General features: G+C 43.7%; 1 protein-coding gene and 2 long non-coding RNA genes across 7 annotated transcripts in view; 2 read left to right on the top strand and 1 right to left on the bottom strand.

Moving 5' to 3' along the window:
• The window catches only part of LOC106033235 (uncharacterized), a 48,705-nt gene extending 41,930 nt beyond the window's left edge, over window positions 1-6,775 (top strand). Inside the window, exon 9 of the long non-coding RNA XR_010834348.1 lies at window positions 4,801-6,775. This is a non-coding gene — a long non-coding RNA (uncharacterized lncRNA). The remainder of the gene's footprint in view (window positions 1-4,800) is intronic.
• Window positions 1-22,812, bottom strand: part of WTIP (WT1 interacting protein) — a 79,257-nt gene that overhangs the window by 10,111 nt on the left and 46,334 nt on the right. Inside the window, exons 3-5 of one of the 5 annotated variants that reach the window (XR_010834342.1) lie at window positions 15,215-15,282; window positions 2,342-2,490; window positions 1-2,308 (exon numbers count right to left, since the gene is read on the bottom strand). Coding sequence is in view for 4 of the 5 variants with exons in the window: in XM_013176619.3 (XP_013032073.3) it covers window positions 2,428-2,490; window positions 15,215-15,282; window positions 19,586-19,673 (219 nt within the window). In the remaining variant the exon portion in view is untranslated. Of the gene's footprint in view, window positions 2,309-2,341; window positions 2,491-15,214; window positions 15,283-19,312; window positions 19,530-19,585; window positions 20,768-22,812 lie in introns of those variants that run through there. The other 4 variants (XM_013176619.3, XM_013176621.3, XM_013176620.3 and 1 more) reach the window with 4 other exon arrangements.
• LOC136791766 (uncharacterized) lies at window positions 8,086-9,583 on the top strand. Its single transcript, XR_010834351.1, has 2 exons — window positions 8,086-8,415; window positions 9,313-9,583. It is a non-coding gene; the product is annotated as an uncharacterized lncRNA (long non-coding RNA).

Genomic DNA, 22,812 nt, shown 5'->3' with positions numbered 1-22,812 from the left:
AGGCAAAACAGCAAAATAAGTGGATGCATGATTACATGAGATCCCCCCATACACTGCTATGTCCGACTCTTAAAAATGACAGTAAGAAACACACTTCAGAATGAAATTACCACTCTGGAGATCTGTCAGCAAGGGGCCGTTTAAAACAATGAGCTTGCTTATTTCTGTGGGTTTCTATTAGGCTCCCAATAATGACAGAGAACTGTGAAAATCAGGCTAAGTCCCATCACTTTTAGCTCTGCAGAGCCAATATTGTCCAACAGAAATTAAAAATGGTTTCAGTGACTACTTCTTGGAAAAATCTGTTGCAGATACAAGTCAGTGAGATACAGAGTTAATTCACAAAAATGTAACAGGCTGTGTGACAGAAAGAGTCCAAACCAGTCATTATTCAAATCTACAAACTAAAACAATAAAGCAAATAAATAGATAGGCTCTTTATTAATGCTCCTGATCCACCACAGTTACCGACTGGCTATTTGTCATTGGGGCCCATCAGTTTCAGTTAAAATTCCATCTGTATCGATGGGTAATCAAAACTGCCCTGGCTTCTGCCATGCTGTCCTTCCCTGCTGCATTTTAAAGGCTTTAAGGACAGGTTTATGCAGAGTCTCCTCTACACTGCTACAGAAAAATCCCTTCCTCACGGTGTCCTTGTACATAATGTGACACCAAGGCGGGCGCACCAAGCCCATGAACAGGGCTCTGGAAAGGGTTAGACACAATATCATCTTCAGGCATCTCTCACCACCTTATAGCACCAATTGCATACATTTCAGGTATTAGAATCACCTTTGAAAGGTAATCTCGGAAAGTTTCTGCTAGCAAGAACACACAGCTTGGAGCTATTAATAAGCTGGAGATGGAAAATCTCCACTGACCAAGCTCTCACGGCCATGTAGGTGTTCGTACAGATAAAGTTCAAATCAACATGAAATAAGGTGAGGAGCATAGGAAAAATGTGTGAAGTCAATTTAATTTCACCTTTTCCCCCTTCTAACAAATCTCTATAGCTCGCTGTTCAATGACTGGCATCAGACTCTGATTTGCAAGCCTGTTCTTACCCAGACACAACTTGTCTCTGTGCGTGTGTTGCTATCCAAGCAGCTACAAAACACGCACTGTTAGCCTGCCATGGTTGCGCAGCCACCCTTTGCACAGAACAATCCCTAATTCGACTGCACTTTCAGCCTTGAACAGCTTCAGGCTTGCACCCAAGCCTGTGGGGCTGCAGCACGGTTCCTCAGCTGCACACCAGTAATACGACTGTGCAGGCATGTTTGTGTCTGTGCACTCCTGGGGAGGAACACAGAGCAATTAGCCAAATAAGACTGCTTAATTCCTGGAGCTCCCAGAGCTGTTTCCTTTTGTTGGAGCATACTTGCTGATGGGAGAAAAGCAGATGAGCACCTGCCAAACTTTCAGCTACTGAGCTCCACCAACTAGATATTATGGACTCTTGCCTGGTGTTCTGCAATTAAGGGCCAGCTCAAAGCATGCACGTTGGGATCCCCCTCCCCCTCCCCACACGACACAACTCTAGAAATTTGCTCTTGGGCTAAAACGAACAATATCCTTGTCCAACCAGTGGTGCCAGGATATGAGCCAGAATCCTCATTAGTGAAGTCTCCATTCCAGCTCCTACTGCACCTCCGTGTTGCAATGTAATAGCTACTTCTATTAGGCACGCTAATGTTCACATACATTTTAAAGCAAGAGGAGAACACTGACATAGACACGATCTGCACTTCTTCAATGTGCAAGCAATTTCATTTGTTTGGGAATTTTTGCTTAGGAAGAACAGACAAAATTCATCCTACTTTCTCCCAGTGAAATGAAGCCAACAGTATCTGGCCCAACCCATGGCTCTTTGATTTTTAATTATAAAAGTAACTCTGACTGCTGGCTCCCTGCACATCACAGTAGCAATAATGGATTTTAACAGACATGGAGCAAGTGGCAGAAGGTAAATAAAGCAAGTCACAGAGCTGGCAACAAACCTCAGGACTACTGATAACGTTCCTCTCTTCCCTAGACCAGACTCCATCCTCTTACTGTTCTACTGTCTTACAGAGCACAACACCTGTTTTCCTTTACCATGTTCTCATACAAAAGCTGTGGTCTATTTTCTCCCTTTAGTATTATTATTTTTTTTTTTAGATGGCATGTGGCAGAACACCAGGATCCCATGATCTCAGTTATAAGAAAAGCCCAACTTTCTGTACTTTAGAGTAATACAGCATGAATATATTTATGATACTGCCTCAATTTGAAAAATTACCTTTACAATAATGGAGACAACGATAGTCTGACAAGGGAAAAAGCACGTCTCACAGAGCACTTGACAAGGGAAAAAGCACGTCTCACAGAGCACTATCCAAAATACATCAAAAAGATATCCCACAGTTAGAAGCTTAGGTCTCTTACCATCTCCATTATGAGGTGTCCACAAACAAAGCACTTGTCTGCTGTTTGCTGAAAACCTGAATACTGTTAAAATGACAGAAAAAACAGGATTATTAGTAACCACTCTTCTAGCTGCAGAAATACCTTTTAAATGAACACCACACTGTTTGCCAGCTTGTGCTGTGTTTGACAGCAAACTACACGATAGGTTTGGAAGACTGATTCAGAAGACTTTGTTCTGCTCTTGCAGTGTGCTCAAGTACCAGCTTGGCCTTCTGATCTGCTGTAAATATTGAGGTTTGCAACATAACAAGATCATTTAAAAATATGATTTTTAGTTTTGAAGCCTGTTCAGGGAGTTTGCATCCATTTGGCATGCTGGAAATAGCTTCTAGTCACTCTTTTTGTTGTTGCTAGTGGGGTAAAGTAAATAATTGGAGAAGTAAAAAACGCAGGACTGACCTCCTGACTCCCGCTCAAACTAGTGACCGGATGCTTACTGACCTCAGTTTTGGGACCTACATTTCACTCAGTACTACATGCAGCCTGGAAAGATGGAGACAGGCCCAAGGACTATTTAGCTACCTTGTGGATACCAAGTTTTTTATCAATGAGACAATTTTAAAAGTCCAGATATAGGAGCTTGTGTTCCCTGCGCAACGCAGGCTACGGTAGGGTACCTCAGACAGACGATAAGAAGCCCAGCTGCAAGCAGTGGGAAAAGGACAGGCTGGGCAGCCTGGCAGCAGAGCCCTCTTGGGTGCAGTGCCTGGGGCATGGCCGCAGGGAAGTACTTTGTCCACTTGGGACCACAGCTCTACATTCCCTCCCTGCACATTTTTGATCTCAACTTTGTACTTGAGCCCCTACAGCAGGTCCTGTTTCAGATGCCAAAGTTTCTTTAACCCTACGTTTAGACACGTACAAATAATATCAAGGTTATCAGGCCAGGTGACTGACCTACCCAACAACTACCCTACAGGCAAGAGACATTTGCTTGATGAACTCCAGCCATGTAATTTTGAAACTGGTATTTACAGCGGCTGAACTTTACCCTCATCCATAGAAGTGAAGTGCAGCATGTGTACTCCTTCCTGCCAGAGTAAAGGGGTGCCCAGGCACTTGTATGGTGTTGCTCTGCTATGTTTATTTCAGCAATTAGCTTTGTAAGCTCGCCTGAAACACAATGTAGTCACATAAGATAAAAGATGGGGACTGGGAGGATGAGGGCAAACTGGACTCTTCTGACAGAGCTCAGGTTAATTGACTCAGAGCACCTAATGCATCCTCAGAGGCTCAGCCTAACAGAGCCTATGGCTTGCTACATTCCCCCTTGATTTCGTGGGGATTAACTGTCCCCTCACTTCAAAAGCCAGTGGTTCACAGCCTAGCGCTGCCATATGTTTTCCTTTTTATTGGTGTGAGGGGATTACATGTTATTTCACATCAAGAGTTTGGAAGCAAAATTATTGTTGCTATGCAACACAGCAATTATGAAGAAAAAGGTCTTGCAGACACTTTGATGGGCCCTGAAAGTCAGTAAATGATGCTACAGTAGCTGTCACAGCTCTGTATTTACTATGCGCTAAGGAACACAGCTCATACAATCTTAAGAAACTTTGAAACTTCAGCAAAGAGACCAGAGTGTTGAGGAACACATCCAGGGGTGGCAGTCGTAGCTGGCTACTTCTGGAAGATACCATTCTGAATTGAGTAATGAAACTGGTGTGCAATTCTGGACATGGAGAAATGGCTGAGTTCACCTCCCTGATTTCAGGTAGTAGTTTCTGTATCCAAATACTTGCTTTTTTCTTTTTACTGCGGTAGAAAAAAGGCCTCACTACTTGGGATGCTTCTTGGCTGCACTGTATCTGAGTAACCATCTGGCTAGACTATTTCCTAAGGTTGTGAACTCGAGGGTTACTGGAAACAGGTGGGTAGGTCCTGGCAGCGCAGACAGCAGAGGATTAACAATAATACAAACCCAGCTAATTCTAAAATCCTGCTGGAATGAATTTACCAGTACCATCTGGCTGTCATTTGATAAGGAATGCAAAGGAGCATTTACCCAGCTATTGATTAAGAGGGAACGTTATTCCCCAGGAACAGAATGGCTTAGTGGTCAGATTAATGTCATTTATTGCTAACTAGATTGTCATAAATTACACTGTTTGTCAGAAAGAAAGGTTTTGCTGACACAAAATCACTCTTTATATGACTAACCCTATTATATTAAAACCATGATTTGTTTTTAACAAGAGAATTGTTATTTGTCAAACACATCCAGAACTGGATTACCCAATTAAGACTTTGCAAAATGGCAATAAGTCTACTAGCAGTGATAAAATCTTTCACTGTCCTTCACCACTACACTGTTCTCTTTTCTGATCACAGTATTGATCCCAGACAAACCGGAAACCTCCTGATTCACTGAAAGCTGGGGTTTGGATTAGGCTCTGCTTGTGCTTTAAATTTTCTTGGACTGGAAATGAAAAATAGTCTAGGATCCCAGCAGCATCATTTTTCTATATGGCAGTTGTACTGTGGACAGTGCTGTTCAAAGGTAAAGAATAAAACATTTTCTTTACATTTTTGTATCTCACCTGAAAACTTCTTTAGAAACTTTGAGAATTCACACATAGCTGTTGTGCTAAGTTTTCAATTTTAGAAGCAAGCTTGCAAAGTCTTAAAATACTAATTAAAATTGTTAACCTCTGTCTTTGAAACTCTCGATTACTATTAAGCTTCACAAGCCTTGTGTGTGCAACAAGACAGAAGTTGTGACTTGCTCCAGACAGTAGACAAGGCAGAATGGCTTCATTGTCATCCCAGCACACCCAAGAGCCTCCCTGATGGTGGGTTCCCAGTGTGGCTCTGTGGAAGAAGCACTGGTCCCCCAGAACTTGTGAACTACTTAACTGCATGAGAAGAGGAGTTAGGCTGTACAGACTTGTAGTTTCTTTCATTACTGACATAGCTGGAGGGGGAAAAAGAAATTTTGGGCATACCAGCCCTTCTTCACAATCTGGAGACATGAAAAGCAGATTGAGGTGAAACAGTGAAATAATATGAGCTGATACGCAAGATCCTAACGGGGAGGCCATATCACAGATATGGTTCCTGTACACGTGGTATTTTATACATACAATTTCATTCCAGATGGAAGGAGAACTAGGCTTACTTTATAACGTTTTCAAATGTGCCATTTAAAAAAAAAAAAAAAAAAGGAATTTTTGGCAGACCAGTAAGATGACATAAATACAGACCAAGCTCAAAACTAGACTGGCATGTTCAAAAGGCTACAGACAGTACGTACCCAGGACAAATAAGCGTATTTTTGAACTTTCCCAAACATTCATTATAGATGTTCATTAGGCATACACAAAAACATTGAAAGAAGTTGCTATAAAACAGCTCTGAAATTCAAAGCTCAAAATGAAGCATTAGCCTTTACTGTCTTTTCTGTGAATTAGAAATAAGATGCTAGTTATCAAAATGCAAAGAAAACATTACCATGGAAGAGCTGGTATATTATTTTTCCTGATTCCTCAGTTTGGTCCCAACTGTTTCTTCCCATATTTACCTTGTCCTTGAATTCTCTTTCAGGATAATAAAATCTCAGTCTGTGTGCAAGAATCAAGACTTCAAACTAAAGCACCCCAATGATATTCATATAAAATAAGACTCAGAAAACTAAATAAACCTTGAAATTATGTCAATTACGTCAAAACAGAAGAGTGAAAAATAAAGTAGAAGAATTGGCTGGATGAACTTCTATTTTGTTTGCCATCTACTATACTTTGATTACCAAACAGGCTAAAAACGCCTAATGATTCTGTCCAAGAGTCTTTGTTCCAGTGTAAGAGGAAAACAAGTCCCCTTCTGTCCCAAATACTTGGACTGTTAGTGTCCTTCTGTGATAATCTTGGGGTCTATGAACTCTTCTGTCTAATGTGCAATATGTCCAAAAGAATTTAACAATGAATTTTGAGTATATAATGAACAATTATGCATGGAGGATAATCCCACCGAGTACTGTAAGAAAACATTTTTCCTGTCTGCCGTGAATCCTTCAACTGAATCTTGGTTGTGTACCAAGGGTCTTTCACAGCGTGATGTTCTCATCACAATTTTCAAAAGCAAAAACATTAAAAAAAATAGCATGCCTGAAAAAGGCTTCAGGACCTAAAGTTTCTACCTTAGGCAATGTCAGATCTTTGAAAAGACATGTCGCTGCTCCTCCTTCACATGCCTAACCATGCCCAAGGAAAGGCTGATGCACTTCCCTGCTGTTAGGCACTCAGCAAAACAAAACCTTCCTCCTGGAAACAGACCCTGGAATCTCATTCAGGCCCAGTTTCTTCTTTGATGGGGATGTTCAAAACCTGCTAAAGGTTTGTGCAAACAGATCAAGTGGGTTACATTTCAGTAGGTGTGGCAATTGCTGCCAATGGTATGAAGCTGTAAAAACTGTTACAGCGCTGCAAAGTTGCTGAATGTGACTGCTCAGCCTAGAATTGAGATTCTTACCCTTTCATGCTTTAAGGGCTTTTGAGAGGGATGATCAGGAGTTTTTGCCAAAATGCTGCAGGCATTTAATTCTGAAAACTAATTTCTGAATTGGGTGCTATGCTAATAATGTATTCCAACCCCAGGCTGCCTGTAATCCCTCACAGACTCTCTTCTCCTTGGTTTCCCATTAGCAGAGCATCTGTCTTCTCGCTGCTTTATTGTTTGCTCTCTGCATGGGACCCTTAGTACATGGGACAAAACAATGCAAGAAATTCATAGGGTCACATTAAAAGAGGGAGAGAATATCAAATTTGGTTTCATGCAGATGGGTTTTTGTTGTTGTTTTACCCACACATCTAAATGCAACCATTAAACTAAACTGAACAAAATGGGGCCTTCAAAGGCTCAGAGATACAGGAGCTTCAGAGCAGGTGGCAGAGATTAAACTAAAGCAGAATGGTCCAGAACTTTACCCTTCATCTCGCCTGAAACCCTTTCGTATATCTTCCTGTTGCTTTGTTCTGTCTTGGTGCCAGTAAGGAAACACTAACACAGCAGCATATCTTCATGCTTCTGTGTTTCCACTTAGTTAAGTTTGAAGGACACGGACAGAGCAGAGAGGGACTTTGTGTTCTCTCAGAGTTTGTTGGGCCATGCACAAAACACTGCCAAAACTCAGGAATTTAGCTGGTAACTAACTTTGCCTTAGCAGTCAGGCATTTCATTGCCTCTGAGAAGGGAACAGCCATCTACTTCATGGGGAGCCTACAGAGATCCCTAGGTGAGCACTTGCCAAGGATACTTTTGATTAATTATGAGTAAAATAATGATTTTCTTAGCTAGATCTTCCTTAGACAATATCCTGTGGAAGCTTTGCAGTGACAATGAACAAGAGAGAAACCTGAAGCAACAAATTTAACTCAGCACTGTATCATACAGCGCAAAATCTATGAACTCAATTCACATTGTACAGTGCCTTCAATTGCGTAGCACTTATACTCTTGCTATGGCTTATTTATTGTCAATGCTACCATCTATTATGCACACTGTGAAAGAAACTGTCTAGAACACATCCTCCTGAAAAAAGTCTGCATTTTATTCTAAACAGTTGTTGAAAGATTTCAATTCAAAACATACAGCAACTAATACCAGCATTTACTACAGAAGTGGAAACACACCACTTTCTCACATGTTTTTTTTTTCTAATGCTCCCATAGAAAAAAATTAATGCTGTCTGCTTACAAGTGTTTGGCAGGAGTTCCACATAATTAAAAAGAGCTCTAGTTCCTTTTTAAGTGTGCTTCAGTTACTGTAATTTATTTTTCAATGGAATATTAAGAAAAAAAGGGATAATCTGACTTTTTGGATCAGCATCTCAAGAGGAAGTAGTGGAGTGACTCTCTGACATGAAATCGACTGGACTTCGTAACACACTTTTCACAACATGCCACTAGCAAATGTGAAGTACGGGATAGCTGCAAGACCTAGTCCGTAGTGGTAAGTCTCAGAAAATAAATAAATAAATAATCTTTGTCTTCCTTGTCTATTTTGTCATGGCTCAGAGAGTGATTCCCGTGACCCACTCAACAATCCATAACCCAATTCAGGAAACACTGAGCATCCTCTTAGCAAATACAGATCCTACACATTGACATTCATTACATTATGTTTATCTATATTACCATGTGGGTCTAGGTCCTGCCTGTGTATTGCTCTTTTACAAACCTGAGATTTTTCCAGACTCCAGTTGGTCTCCTGTTTCAAAACACCAATTTTCCTATATTAGCAGCCTACAGTCTGCCATGCCATGCAATGTTTGCAGAATTCAGCCTTATGTTTCTCAGCCTTGGTGCCAACATTTTAACGTGGCTTTAGCTTTAAAAACTTGTCCTCTGGGATGAATTCCTGGGGGAAAATCCAGCTCCTCCCGAAGTCTACGGGAGTTCTGCCACCAGCTTCAGTGGCCTCGTAACCTCTTGATGTGGGATATACAGCAGTACGGTATGGTACAATGAGAGGTGAATCCAGACTGCCAGCTCTACACGCTCCTCTGGGTGATTGAGATAATTAAGTCTAAACTGCACAAGCCAATAAGTATCTGGCTATCCCCTAAATATTGTGAAATTTGTACTTAAAGCCCATCTGTAGGTTTGATGCAACACTTCAATTCAGAATACACCAATTAATCATCACTGCTGCCAAATCTGTTTATAAAACAAAACCTGGACCACTGGTATACTATGAACTGTCAAGAAAAAATAAGGAAAAGCAGTATTCATTATTTTTTTTGGCAGGGAGGGGATGAAGCAAGACACACACAAGTAACAACTTGAACCTCACTCCCTCTTGCACGGATTACAGAACATGCTATAATCTGTTTGCCTTTGTTTTCAGGGATAGTGTTTGGGAGCACAGCAAAGCCCAGCATTCATGATGCCTTTCACTGCATGTGCTGTGGATCTGTCCATGTCTGATTAATGCTATCAGCGTTCTGGAACTTGAAGGCACCTCCTGTCCTAACCCAGAGGGTCAGTGCCTTGAAACTGCTCACAGACTTCCACACGCTTCTGTCTACCAGGACTATTGCAGCAAATCCTTGTCCAAGCTTTCATTCCATTATTCTGTTAAACACATCAATAAACAAATGTGTCTGTCTGTTCTTTGACTGGAGAATGCATTTTAATAGCGAGTCTCTGAAATGCAACATCCTCACAATTATCTAGAACTATGTTTGCTTTATGATTCCCCTTAGATATGAAATGGACATAAGCTGCAACTTTAATCATTTACCTTTTCAACTGGAGTCAATTTTTTCTGAGAGAGTCTCACTTAGCAGTGATGGGCTCTCTGGCTAATGTACTAGTCCCAGTGCTCACCTCCCAAGGGGATCTCCAAACATTTATACTCGCTGAGATGGAAAATCAAACCCCTGACTCCAGCTGACACCAGCTTCCATCACTCTAAATAAAAACTATCTTCCTAGGGCCCCAGCGAGTGGGGCGGCCATTTCCCACACTGCCAAGCTTGGAAAACAGCATGTGCACAAACTGAGAAGAATAGTCTCGTTATTAATATTTACATTGTAGCCCTGTATGCCAGCGGCCCAAATTAGGGTCAGGGTCTCATTGTATTTGGTGCTTCAGGAGATGAAGGTGCAAATCCTGCTCCCAAACACCCACTGCCCAGCTAGTCCTCCATTAGCATCCCGCTCCATTTCCCCCACTGCCCGCGGGCTGCTTGCCCTGCCCTCCTTTCTGCCACAGCCTCAGCCCTTGCCTCTTCTGGAAGGAAGCCAGGGCAGGAGGCACACAACAACCATAGTGAGGGCTGGCCGCACTAGCGGGTAGGAAGGGCAGAAAGCTGACACCCCAAGGCCTCCTGGAGGCTTGCAACATCCTAAGTCTCTCTTTATGGTTGGCATGTGCGAAATTACATTTTTAGAGCCTTTCGCTTTGAGGATTTATGGGCAAAGTGACAAATCTTCCCCTAGTCTTACTGAAATGGATGAACAGGTTTAGATGAAACTTTCGACAATAAATGACAGCAGAGCTGGCCAGAGGCACAATCCTGGCATGGAGATATTCAGCCTAAAAGATTAAATTTGGCAAAGTTGTTAGAGAAAGAGGTAATCTTGAAAGGAGAAGTTTTAGATGACCTTAATGCTATGCACTGCAGCTTGTGGTGTCTGTAATAGGCTATTTCCATAGCATCGGAGTGTCTTCCAGTAGTGCATTAAGCAACGTAACTAACATCTGTCACAAGGTTCATTTTCCTCTCATCTCCTCCCTGGAGAGAAATTCTCTAATTTCTTAACCTCTGCTGGACCCCCACTCAATAATGTTCATTACCTCAAGAGAAAAAGGAAAAGCCTATCAAAAAGTTAAAAAAAAAAAAAGAAAAAAGAAAAAGAAAGGCAATAATAGATCTAAGATTCAGGCTGCTTTAGTGACATTTTTAAAGTCTTTTTTGCCAAGAAAAACAGTAATTTCTTTTAAATTTCTTTACGTGATATTTGAGCATTGAACAGGAAAGACAAATTAAAATTATTGAGCTATTTTTCCTTCACCCTTGATTAGGTAGCAATTTATCAACGAAATGGAACAAGAACATCTGACTGGGATTATTTATTATACAGTAAGGCATTTATTTTTTGTTCACTTCACCAGGAACAGTGTCCTTGTTATGGCTAGTTAGCCATCTGTGTCCTAAAAGCTTTCAGGGAAGGATTAAACTGTCATTTGTTTTATTTCCTGTCATGAAATCACTGTCCTAACAGGGCTGAGAAAAGAGCTGGGTATTGCTGGATTTGCTACCTTAAGGTGGCATGAAGAAGAGTGACTGCATCTTCCCTGGAGCTAAAGCAAACCAGGGAAAAGTTTTTTATTTTGTTTTCTTCTTTTTACTGCTCTTTTTACTGTCCAATAACACAGTATCACTACCCAAGTGCTTCTACTGGAAATTGCACAGGTTAGGCAATATCTACACCACGCTTAGGCGGAAGTGGAATATCTGTGATTTATTTATTTTTTATTATTATTTTTTTTTTTTAAGTCTGATTCGTTGATCACATTTAGCCAATATGGTTTGGATTTAAGCAGTGACAGAATTTGCAGCTAATCGGGGGGAACCAGGAGGCTGACAACAAGTGAAGGCGGCAGAGTGATGCCACGCCCTCCGCTCTAGTGGGGGTTTTCCATCCCTAGCGCATCGATTCGGAGCCCTGCACACAGGAAGGCTGGCACCGTTCTCAGAAGGACGACCACAGCAATTCCATGTGGCATCTCTTCTCCATCTGCAACTCCACGAGTGCGCCTAAAAACCTCTAGCATTTCTTCCCTGGAAAGAATGAGCAAAATAAACTGCCTGATTCAGAGAAAGATAATCTGTGCCCTCAGTAAGAGCAAACATGTGGGAAAACTATTTGTTAGAAGAATGTACCTTGCGGCTATTGCCAGAGGTTTTGATGGGTGTATCTGTGCTTTGGATTGCTTTATGGCTCCACAGTGGAAATTGCTCATAATGAATGATAACATCTACATTTCTATAACACCTTTTCCAGAAATTAAAAGCACTTTTCAAAGAAAGGGTCAGATTTGGAATGCTTAACACTAGCAGCTCCTCATGTCGCACTTTCACAGATGATTTTTTTTGAAACAACTTGGTAGACAAAGCTCTCTGGCGCTCACTGTGCTTTAAGTGACAACTGAGCTCTCCTAAAAAATGCGAGCCATTTCACCACTGAAATGCAACTGCTTCTAGGGTGGAAGGGACACACCTTGAGTGGGTGGCACCAGCACTGTGCTAAACCTTGAAACAGACAGTTTAGCCAAGGAGGGTGACCTCTGCTCTTACAACAGGTGCCGAACATTTAACAAGGATCGGATAACAGCATTTCTGGAGGTCTTGCCTTCAAGGACCATGAATAATACTGCAATGAATTCAATGTGTCACCTTTGATAGAAAGAGCTGATCTGAGAGTTAAAGTACCAGGTATCTTCTGTGAGCTACAAGGTGCAGTTCTGGAGACTCCTTCTACAGGAGTTGTTCTGACACAGAGAACAGTAGCACTCTAGAAGTAAAATACTGATACATATGGCAAAAACTTAAACTTTTCTAAAAGTTCCATTAAGTAGAAACCCATAAATAATATCCATTCTTCCCTAAAAAGTATCTCCATTGACTGTTTCACAGCAAGAACCAGTTCAGCTTTCTTGCCTTATCACTGTTCCTGCCCAACTTACTGCAGGGCCAAAGCGGGGTGCTGCTTCTTCCCTGTGCCCGGCCTGGCCTGCGGGACATCCCCAGTGCTGCCGGGGGGGTGGTGAGGAAGCACCTGGAGCAAACCGATGAGACACAGCAGTAGCAGGGGGACGGACAGCACTGCCCCATGCTGCCTGCTCCGGGCACACAGGAGCATGTATATAGGCTCTATATACATGCAGCTGCTATAGGACAGGACGGAGGCTTGCAGGAAAGACGAGACAGGTCTTTGTGAGGGACCTGTGGAGCCAGGGCTCCAGAGACTGTTGTAATGCATGGCAGCGCCCATAGTTCTGCTTGCTTCTGTGTGCTCTTTTTGGCCTGCAAAGCGCGCGTGGCAGCGGTCAGAGGCCACAGTGCAAGATTAGCCTAATACATCCAAAAGGAAAAAAATTTTACACAAACTCCTACCCCCATCTTTGACTTCCCTAACATCCTACTAGTGTACTAACAAAAAAAAAAAAAACAAAAACTGCACAGTATATAAAGCTGCAGTAAGATTTGGAGTTACAATGAAGATTTAAATTCTCAGTTACACAAGAAGAAGCATTTGGCTACCTGCTTTGGATGGAAAACACCTCTTTTTTAGACAGAACTGGGATCTTGTAGTGGCTAGGAACAAAACCTGGGGGCAAGAAGCAGTTAATATTATTTCCTTTTAAATGCTACTCTGCGGACTTTTCCTCTGACTGCTACACTTTGAGCTTTTTCAGTCCTCAGGACTCTAAAGTAGGCAAAGTTGTTTGATATTATTAGAGAAACGATGCAATTCTTGGTATTCTTGCTATGAGGTCTGCTCAAAGGAAGCTAAAAGAGAATGAAATCACTTTTTGAGAAGCAGCGAGTTTAACACTGGCCGGGATAACATGAGAATTTAATTTCTTTTACTGCCTTTTGCTGCACTCCCTTGGTCTGCTTCTCTCTCATCTCCCTGTGCCAGCAGGAACCTGCTAAGATGCACCCATAGGAGGCTTGGGCTTAAAAATCGATGCCTGGAATGTCTCAACTGATCCTTTACTTGCAGAAAATATATTCTTACCAGATCCTTAACCTCAGTTTTCTTGAGAAAATCACTGCGTCTCCCTTCAGAAGCCTACTGCAGCATGTCTAAGAATTAAACAGTTCCACCCATCCCCTTTGTGTTCCCCCCCCCCCCAGCTGAATGTTCTCCAAAAAGATGTAGATTTTTAGATTTTTGTCATGTTTAGGCTGAAATAACAATAACAACAATCACGTCATTCAACCTGGATGAAAGGTTTTGGGCATGGTCAAAGTACATTCCAACACAGTAAAAAACAAAAATCTCAAAGCTTTGAGCCCCTCTATCATACACTCCACTTTTTCTCCCTCTCCCTACACTTCTGCAGAAATGGGGGAAAGAAAGCTGAAAATAGCATGGAAGAAAAAATAATTTTCTCTCCTAAAAGCAAACAAAACAGCAACACGTTTCAATTATAACACAAAACGTTTCTGCACAAAATACAATTTGCTCTTCTCAGCAGCCTCCAGCCATGGTAGGCTGAGAGTAAAGGTATAACATATGAAGGCAAATACGGCTTATATTTTAGGAATTTCCATTATTTTTATGGATTGCATTGATGAGAAATGCATTTGCGTACTCTGAACTGCCAGTAACATTTTTGTTGTGGGATATACTTTGAGTAATTCCTTTGCAAAAAGGATGGCCATATTTTCATTAGAAATGGAAAGTTGTTCTGGAAGACCAATGCTTCTAAATGAATGGTATTTCAATAAATAAAGGTGCTGTAAATTCAACATACTGCTTCTCCAATTCATCATCCTATAAGCTAAAATATATCAGTTCAATTCCCAGCCATGCTGTCCCCTTATTCTTAATTATAAATGGTCTGCCACTTATCAAATCATTCTCTGTGTACTGCACAATCCTCACCCGTAATTGCACAAATATTTTATTTTTGGAACAACACAGCTCAGCAACAAGCTCCATTTTTCTTTTCATGACTCAGTCTCTATTAAAGTACACCATTTATAAAAGCTCTGGGCGCATGGAGAGAAAATTAGTTGCTCCTCCGTGGCTAACAGTTTTTAGCTAATCACAATGCAGCTCCACATCACTCCTAGCAGAGCAGTGATTAAAACTGCGCCTGCAACAAAGCAACATTGTACACAGCGATGACGTGCTCCAGTCAAAAACGTCTCCCCTCTTGTTGTGACTGGTATTCCCCAGATGTTTGACTTTGAGCTTGGCAGGAGAACCTTTGTGGCTGCAATTCAAGTCCCAAGCTTGAGCAGCTCCGCTGTGTATTCTCATAATTTACACTTTGTGATGGCTTACGGACAGTTATGTACTTATGTACTTGGTTTCATAGCCACCACTTCAAACTATGGGTCTGATTCTGTCTTCATGGAGTTAGTGGTAAATGCTACCCTAATTCCAGCACTGGCAGAAGGATGCCCCAGAAGAGTAAACCATGTCTCAAAGCAAACAACCCAATATAAAAGAACAATTTGGTCTAAAAAAAAAAATGAAAAAAATGCCAAAAGTCTTACTTACTAGGAAGTCTTCTTCACAGTACACCTTGCCATTGACATTGTAGAACGCTTTTCCTCGTAGTCTTCTCCCTGTTAAAACAGTGTGCCGTCAGTTTTCTGTACTCTGCTCTGAAACCCAGTTGTTCAGGATGCCAAATAAAAAGTACACCCTGCTGCACGTGTTAGCATGGCCAGTTCCTTGGCTTCTCTCCTCCCTGCAACGTCCATCCAAATAAATGGATGAGGATTAGGCTCCAGTCTCCATCCTGCATTCGCAAATTCCTAATCAACTAAACATTACTTGTAAGCAAAAATGATGGAACCCAGATCATTTCAATTCCTGGAAATTTTGAAATCTAAAACCAATGAAGATTATTCTGGATGAAAGGCTCATTTGTAAATTGCAACAATCTTCTTAGCAAGTGAAATCACACCTAGCATAGATCCATTGGAATCAACATCAGTGACGTACTTGTCTCTAAAGGACCACAAACATGGAATACAGCATATGGATGTGCCTGTCACCTTTAAAAATATTAATACATTAATCACTGTCACAACAGCCACACCCAGAGCTTCCTGTGATATTAAAGCAATACCAGGCATATATGATCGAGAGGACAGAAAATCACACTGAAAACAAGAGTTTTCATTTTTGAGTTTGAACATTTGCTATTGCGTTAAAGCTGGCTGAACTCTACTGACAATGCTTGTGATCATCACAAACTGATGGCTCCCTTTAGAGTTAAGAAATACACAACAGACTCCAGAGAGTCCCAACAAAAAAGGATTTAAAAAAGGAACCCAGAAATCACTGAACCCAACCAGATTTCAGATATGACAGATCAGATCCCTGCCTTACGCCAGAGCTGCTACATTGAAGGCAATGAGATTTTATCAATGTAAAACCAGTGAGCGAGGATGGAAACCACTGACTCACCTTATTTCTACTCTGTGTCAGGGTGCCAGTGACCAAAGCTCCCAAATATTTGGGTGCTCTTGTGAGCCATTTGCAGCCTTGGCAAGCAGATGGCATGGTGCATACTGTGGGCTGCATACCAGCTGCTGATGGCAGTGCACACCAACAACACTGCCAGGGATACAGAGCAATGAAAAGGGCAAAAGACTGTACTTATAGGTCAACAGACAACCTGTCCCAGGTCATTGCTGAAGCTTTTATTTCACAGAACAAGCTTGGACTTCTCCAAAACAGAGTAGCTGCACCGTAAACACCGCCTATTTGTGGAGGGTTCAACTCTCAGGGCCAGCAAGCTGAGCCAATTGGCCAAGCACAGAGGGGCAGAAGTGCTCTCCACGGTTTCTATAAACAATGTTGAGGAAAATATGATTAATTTTCAGTGTTTAAAAGTGCCTTTTACACGTTGCCACTGCGATCCGATCCTGGGAAACAGTGTGTGGCACAAAAAAGTTGGGATCTGGGCTGATGCTTTTGGGAAATCACATGCTGCATGTGGTCGTCTGGCGGTTTTACTGTCGTGGCAGAGGGAAATGCTTCTTTTGTGTGCACATTCTTGGGCTGTCGATCTCACAGGCTGCTGTCTCCATACTGCTGGTAGGTGGAGTCAACTCTTGTTTGTCTTTCCAGCTGCCTGGTAGCTCTGGTGGGGACCAGGAGCCCAGTGGCGTAGGCAATGCACTCAGACTGTCAATCTGCTCTGAGGCGCTGAGGTAAAACTGGTCCATGCCATATGTCACAGAAACACCACACTGGGCCAGGACAGCCCTCAGGGGACCGTGGGGCCTCCCTAGACTGGCACAGGAGCAACCACCTCTAGATCTCCCCTGCTGCTTATCCAGCTGTTCTTAAACCTGTCCCTTGAAAGCTTTGTCACTGCCCTTCCTAGCTTGCTCTTGGTCTTTCTCACTGAAAGCACAGGCTTCTTTTCTTAATATCTAACTGCAGTTGTCAAGGACATAGTATCTTTACACCCTCCCTATGCAGATGCTGGAGAAGCCATTTCCCACTTGACTGCCACATCTCCCAGCTCACGGCGCTGAGAAGGGCCCTGTACAAAACTATAAATATGCTTCAGGTGACCTTCAAGCGCTAGTCAGTCCCTGTGAGGACCTGCTCGAAGTTAAACCCAGGTGCACCACCAGCACCACCACCAGCCTTTACTTCAGGTGCCAGCGCCAGCAGGGCAGTACAAATGCCCAAGGCCCACCAAGAGTCTCTCAGGTCTCCTCAATGCCACCGGTTTGTGTGGTGGTGTCGTTGTCTCTCACCATGCCTCTGAGCAGTGCTCGTGCCAGCTGCTGGGCAGTCACATCCCTGTGGGGGTGTGGAGGCCCAGCAGGCCCAGGACCAGGCAAGGGCACACCTGGCCAGGGAAGGAATCTGCTGCCAGAAAAGAAAACAAGAACTGCTGCCCTGATGCCTTTACCCAAATAGAAATGAAGGCGCTAACAATAAACTAACATAAAAGTAAGGGAAGGAAGAAAAGGCAAGAGGTCAGAACGGCTTTTTAAAGGCCATCTTGGCTCTGCCAGTCCTGGCCCGGACACAGGGCCTGCCGTCAGATGGTGGAAGTGAAGCGGCCGCTCCCAGGCCGCAGCCTGGGCTTTGATGTGCTGAGGCAGCACCTTGCCGTGCCCACACACACTGCCTGCACAGGTGCAGCGCCAGGGCATTTGCTTCAGGTGGTGAAGCTCTGGCCATCACCCTCACCACACACCCATTATGGTTAGAGGCAGCAGAGATAATTAGGGACAAATTGTGAACTCTGTTGCTGGAAGGATCTCTGCAGGAAAGGAATGCCCTCAGCAAGGGCAGGCATCAGCATCTCCTGAGGCACGGCAGAAAGTTAACGAGAACCCGTGTGTCCTGCTTTAGGTCTCAGTGTGCAGACCCTGGCAGCATTCAGGTTGCAGAAGGACCAGGTCCTTCTGTTTTGTTAGCACAGCACTCTGGCAGAAGTCAATGGTCCGAGGCTTCCCTGACCAGGAAGGAGTAGGAAGCCTAGGACCCAATGCAAACACACCAAAAAGGATGTTTTGGACTGGCTCTCAGCAATGCCTGTGCTATCAAACGTGTTTGGCAGCTGATTGCTGGGTGACATGAAACAACCTCACCTCACCCAAGCACAGCAAAGCTGCGAGTCCCTTTGTCAGCCACTGCACAACTTGTGGGCCACTGCTCACTGATTACACACGGCGCAGCAAATCCTCCAACCTGCCAAACACAGACACCCAACCTCCCTTTCCATACAGCTGATGTGGTAAAAAAGTCTGTTTTATACGCTCACAGAGCAGCACCTTTCTGAAGTGAGAAAAAATACCATTTTCCAGATGAAAAAAACAAGCTGCCTATTAGGGAACTGACTTGCCTAAACTCATAAAGAAAGCGAGTCGCTTACTCACATGATAATTACTATTATTAGCAATAATTAATATGATTGACAGGCCTGTTACCTTAGAGGAATTTCATTCAGGGATAGCGCAATAATTATCTCATAAACAAGAAGCAGCAAGTTATCACACAAACAGCATGGCCTTCACTATTTTGGCTTCTACATACTGTCTTACAAATAAAGGCAAAAACACACGTTCCTTTTGCCCTCCAGAAGCATCTGCTGAATGACAGCGTTGCACACAGTCAGACATGAAGCTGTGTACCAGTGGGTGCAGGGCCTGGTAGGCTGGGGCAGCTGCCTGAGCTCCATCAGCCAGGCAACACAGCTTCACTTCTTGAGGCACTGGAGTTACTCTGGGCCTGTGCAGCACTAGTCTGTTCCATGGAGCTGTAGCCTATTATTGTCAATCAAGCAAAGATTTCAAGTTTTTTCAAAAAACTCGCATTGCTTTAGCCAACTGAGTCAAGTGCCTGGCCAGCTAGACAAGGCAAAGACATCCTGCCCACTGGTACAGAGAACCTGCTGCTTGGTTTTCCTTGGAATGACTGAGCACAGCCAAGTCCGGGTTACTATTTGCTTTCATAATAGTGAAACAAAAGTCAGAGTTTCTAACAAAACTTGAAGCAACTTGCAGATAGCTCATTATAATAATAATGAGCACTTTTAATGAGCAGCCTAGCAGAGGGCTCACAAGTATGGGGTTTCACAAGCACTGTGCTTCTTTCCTCTTTTAGCTGGATACCCACCTTGGCACATCCGCCCTGTCAGACCAGTTTTTGGCAGCAGCAGGGAAGAGGCTCAGTTTCAGACCCGACCGGAGCAGCAGCAGTTCGGCCAGGACCGTGCAGGGGGACCACACAGGTCCAAAGACAGGGGCAGAACACCGCCCAGCCTGCAGCCCAGGCACAGACATCAAACATCAGCTGTTACAGGGAAGCCCTTTTTTCCCTGAGTGCTCTTTAGCCTCGCTTACTGTAGAAAACAAACCTTATGCACTCAAACTGACAACACCTGCCCACCTACTAACTTGTTGATGAGGTAGAGTGCTCCAGGATAACAAGGGTCCATCATATCAGGCAGAGACCTTCCCAGCGAAGGAGGAGACATTTCAGGTAGACACTCTAGTACTCAGTAAAAAGTAAGCCGGAAATTACTCTGTTCCAAGGAATGATCACAATCAGTGTTTGCAACCAGGACAACAAACATGCAAAAGAAAGCACTCTTTTTGGAATTTTCTTTTAAAATATAAAATCAGAAAAAGCTCTAGATCTTTAACATATATTTTCACATTTAACCAGTTTGTAAGTTTCTGGCATTTAAGTGTGCCTAATAATTACTTCCTGCACAATTTTTATGTCCTGTGTGCTGCATCTAAAAGGAAGGAACAGGAGAACTGTTGCTTTAGCAAGGGACTCAACTGAAAGATTGGGCTTGCAAAAGGAAAAACGACCCACAGTTGACACATGCTGTCCACAACTATTCTCTCCAGTCTCCACAACACTTTGCTGGGTGGTGAAAACACACCAGCCAGGAAGCCAAGATGGGGTAAAACTTTTTCCAACAGTTTCAAAAGCTGCTCCAGGCCCTCACGGAACAAAATGTGAATCAGACCGGGTTTTACAGTCTCAAGGAGAAGCTCCAAGTGCTGAAAATGTCCTGCTCCTTCCCCAGCAGCGCTGAAAGCATCTTCAAAGCCCTTCTGGCCGCTGCTAGCAGTGGGGGATTTGCCTACGGGGAGGTGAATTTATCAAGTCTCAGCCTTCAGTGGTAGATCTCCAGCCCCACACGGGATGATGCAACCGAATCAGGGGCCGACCCCCCCTCTCCTTTGTAGAACAGGAGATAGCCACGTCTCACTGTCACAGCATGGTTATTAGACCTAATTACTGTTTGCAGCATGCTTTGAAGTTGAAAAGTGCCAAGCATTATTATAATATTTTAAGTACTTTGATGATTAAAAACATGCAACTGTTGGGTAATAATCATGATTTACTAGTATTGTAGTGTAAGCAAGTTCATGTGAGAAGTCTGCATTGTCTCAGTGGCTGACGCTACTTAAAAACAAACAGCTCCCCTCTGACATAATGGGAATGCTGCAGCAGTCTCAGCCTCGCCTTCCAGATAACGCCCGGCGCGTCCCTGAGACTACCAGCGTGCTGAAAAAACACACCGGCATGCTTCCTTGCCATCGGGAGCTCCGCTGGGGTATTTTAGATACATGTGCCTCTTGTAACTTCATGCTGGAAGGTTTCAGCATTAGGCGGGGGGAACAAAGCGCAAGATGACTAATAATATCCTTTTTATTTCTCATGTTACAGCTGTATGGAACAAGAGGCCTGTATTTTACTCAGAAAATGTAATTAAAACCTCCCGGTACAGAGCGCAATCGAAGAGGTCGGCTGTATTGCTGCTAGAGATAAGAAAACTTCCTTCGTTAAAGCAGAGCTAATTAAAAGCCTGAACAGCCAAAGCTATCGCCACAGAATATTATTTGAGTACCTGCTATTCCTGTTTGCTGCAGACATGCCTGGGTAGGTCTGACCACACACGAGCACAGACCTCGCCTCTGCCGCTGCTTCTCCCATGGGGGCACGGCCCCCCCCCGGCCCCGCGCAGGCAGCAAGGTGCAAGACCAGGCGGGCGCTGCACTGCTGCGGCACCTCTCCACCAGCTGCAGGCACAGCAGCGGCACTGAGGACGTGCTCAAGACCCTGGCACAGCCCAGCGCTGCTCCCAGGAACCTTGGTGAGGATTTCCACACTCTCAAAGTTCTGGTCCACAACTCATGCGGCTTTCTGAGCACGTCAGCCCCTGGCTCTTCATGCCTGACCGACCAACGGATTGTGCGTATCTGTTTTATTTAGCGATGTTAAACATGGACCTAATTGCTTGTTAACAGCTTCAGATGCCATCTCTGCAGCAACTGATGGGACATCACCATCATTATTGTCTTATGTTAGCATCCTAAGCAAGCCTCTCAAAGCATTCAGACGAAGTGAAATGTAAATATAGAGGAAGGATTAATACACAACATTTGCTCAAATATTTCACAGCTCCTTAAGGACAAGGGAAGTTCCCACATATTACGCCAGGGCCCCATTTGAGTGAAACCAGACTAGTCACAGGTAGCTGAGGCTGAGCAGCAGTTGTGTTTGCTTGCCTGCTGTCCTGCAGCCAGAGCTGCCACTACAAGAGATTCGTCACCTGTGGGTCCTATCACGAACCCTGCGCCAGGGCAATCGGTGCCAAGAGATCTGTGCTAGGTGCTGCAGACACCATCACGATAGCACAGGGTGCCACAATGGGGACCCCCGTCCCTAGCATTACACTGAACTTTCGGGTGCAGATGCTGCAGCTTTTCTTGCCATGCAAGGTGCCAGCCGCTCTCTGAAGAGCATGTGTGCACTCTCTGAAAATACACAGCCACTGAGTTTGCCTTCTGATAGCTTCAGACAGATTCGGATTTCAAAAATGCCAGGTTAAAAATTTAGGTATGCATTTTAGCGACTGAGAAGCAAGGACCAAGAGAACCCAAACGGTGAAAGGCGAATGCAATATCCAGCATCTGATCTGTTCTCTGTAAACCCTGAGGCCAGAACACTTGTATGTCTGAAAAGCAGAAGCTAAAAATAAAATCAGAAGCTGACACTTCAAGAGAAATACCAAGTTTTACAAACATGGAATAAAACCTTGAAAATATTAAAAACCAACAACCCATTTCTGTTACATCCTCTACCAGTTATCACAGGATAAAACCGATGCTGGATTTCATCCAGGAGAAGTATTTTCTTTCACTAAGTAGAGGAGACTCATCTGTCCAGGAATTAAAGATGTGCCAGAAGAAAACAAAAGCTTCCAATACTTTTTATTTATTTGTTACTGTTTCTCCTTGACTCACATTTGAGTTTGGGCCTGCAGTTCTCCACCCCTCCTTCTGGTTTATGAGGGAGATCTGCACAGGGATTTTCTTTCCTTGGGGTTTCTGCTACTCCACCCACTAGAAAATGGGGAGCACCAAGGCTGCTTTAGCTCCTGAATAACTGTTAATTACATTTTTCTTCTCCATCTCCTACAGGGGACTCGCACAAAGCCACCGAGCAACGTGAACACAACCTCTCCACAAGTAAGAAGAGCCGGGTCTGCAGAGCCCCGAGCTGGACCCGCGGCCCCAGTTGCGGGGTGCAGCCGCGGGGCAGAACCTCTTTGTACTGGAGAAGGAGCCACGGCGCAGAGCTGCGCTCCAACT

This window comes from Anser cygnoides, chromosome 12, assembly GCF_040182565.1.
Source record: "Anser cygnoides isolate HZ-2024a breed goose chromosome 12, Taihu_goose_T2T_genome, whole genome shotgun sequence".
NCBI classification, from domain to species: domain Eukaryota; kingdom Metazoa; phylum Chordata; class Aves; order Anseriformes; family Anatidae; genus Anser; species Anser cygnoides.
The sequence above is the reverse complement of the archived record's forward strand: the minus strand, read 5'-3'. Positions and strand labels throughout refer to the sequence as shown.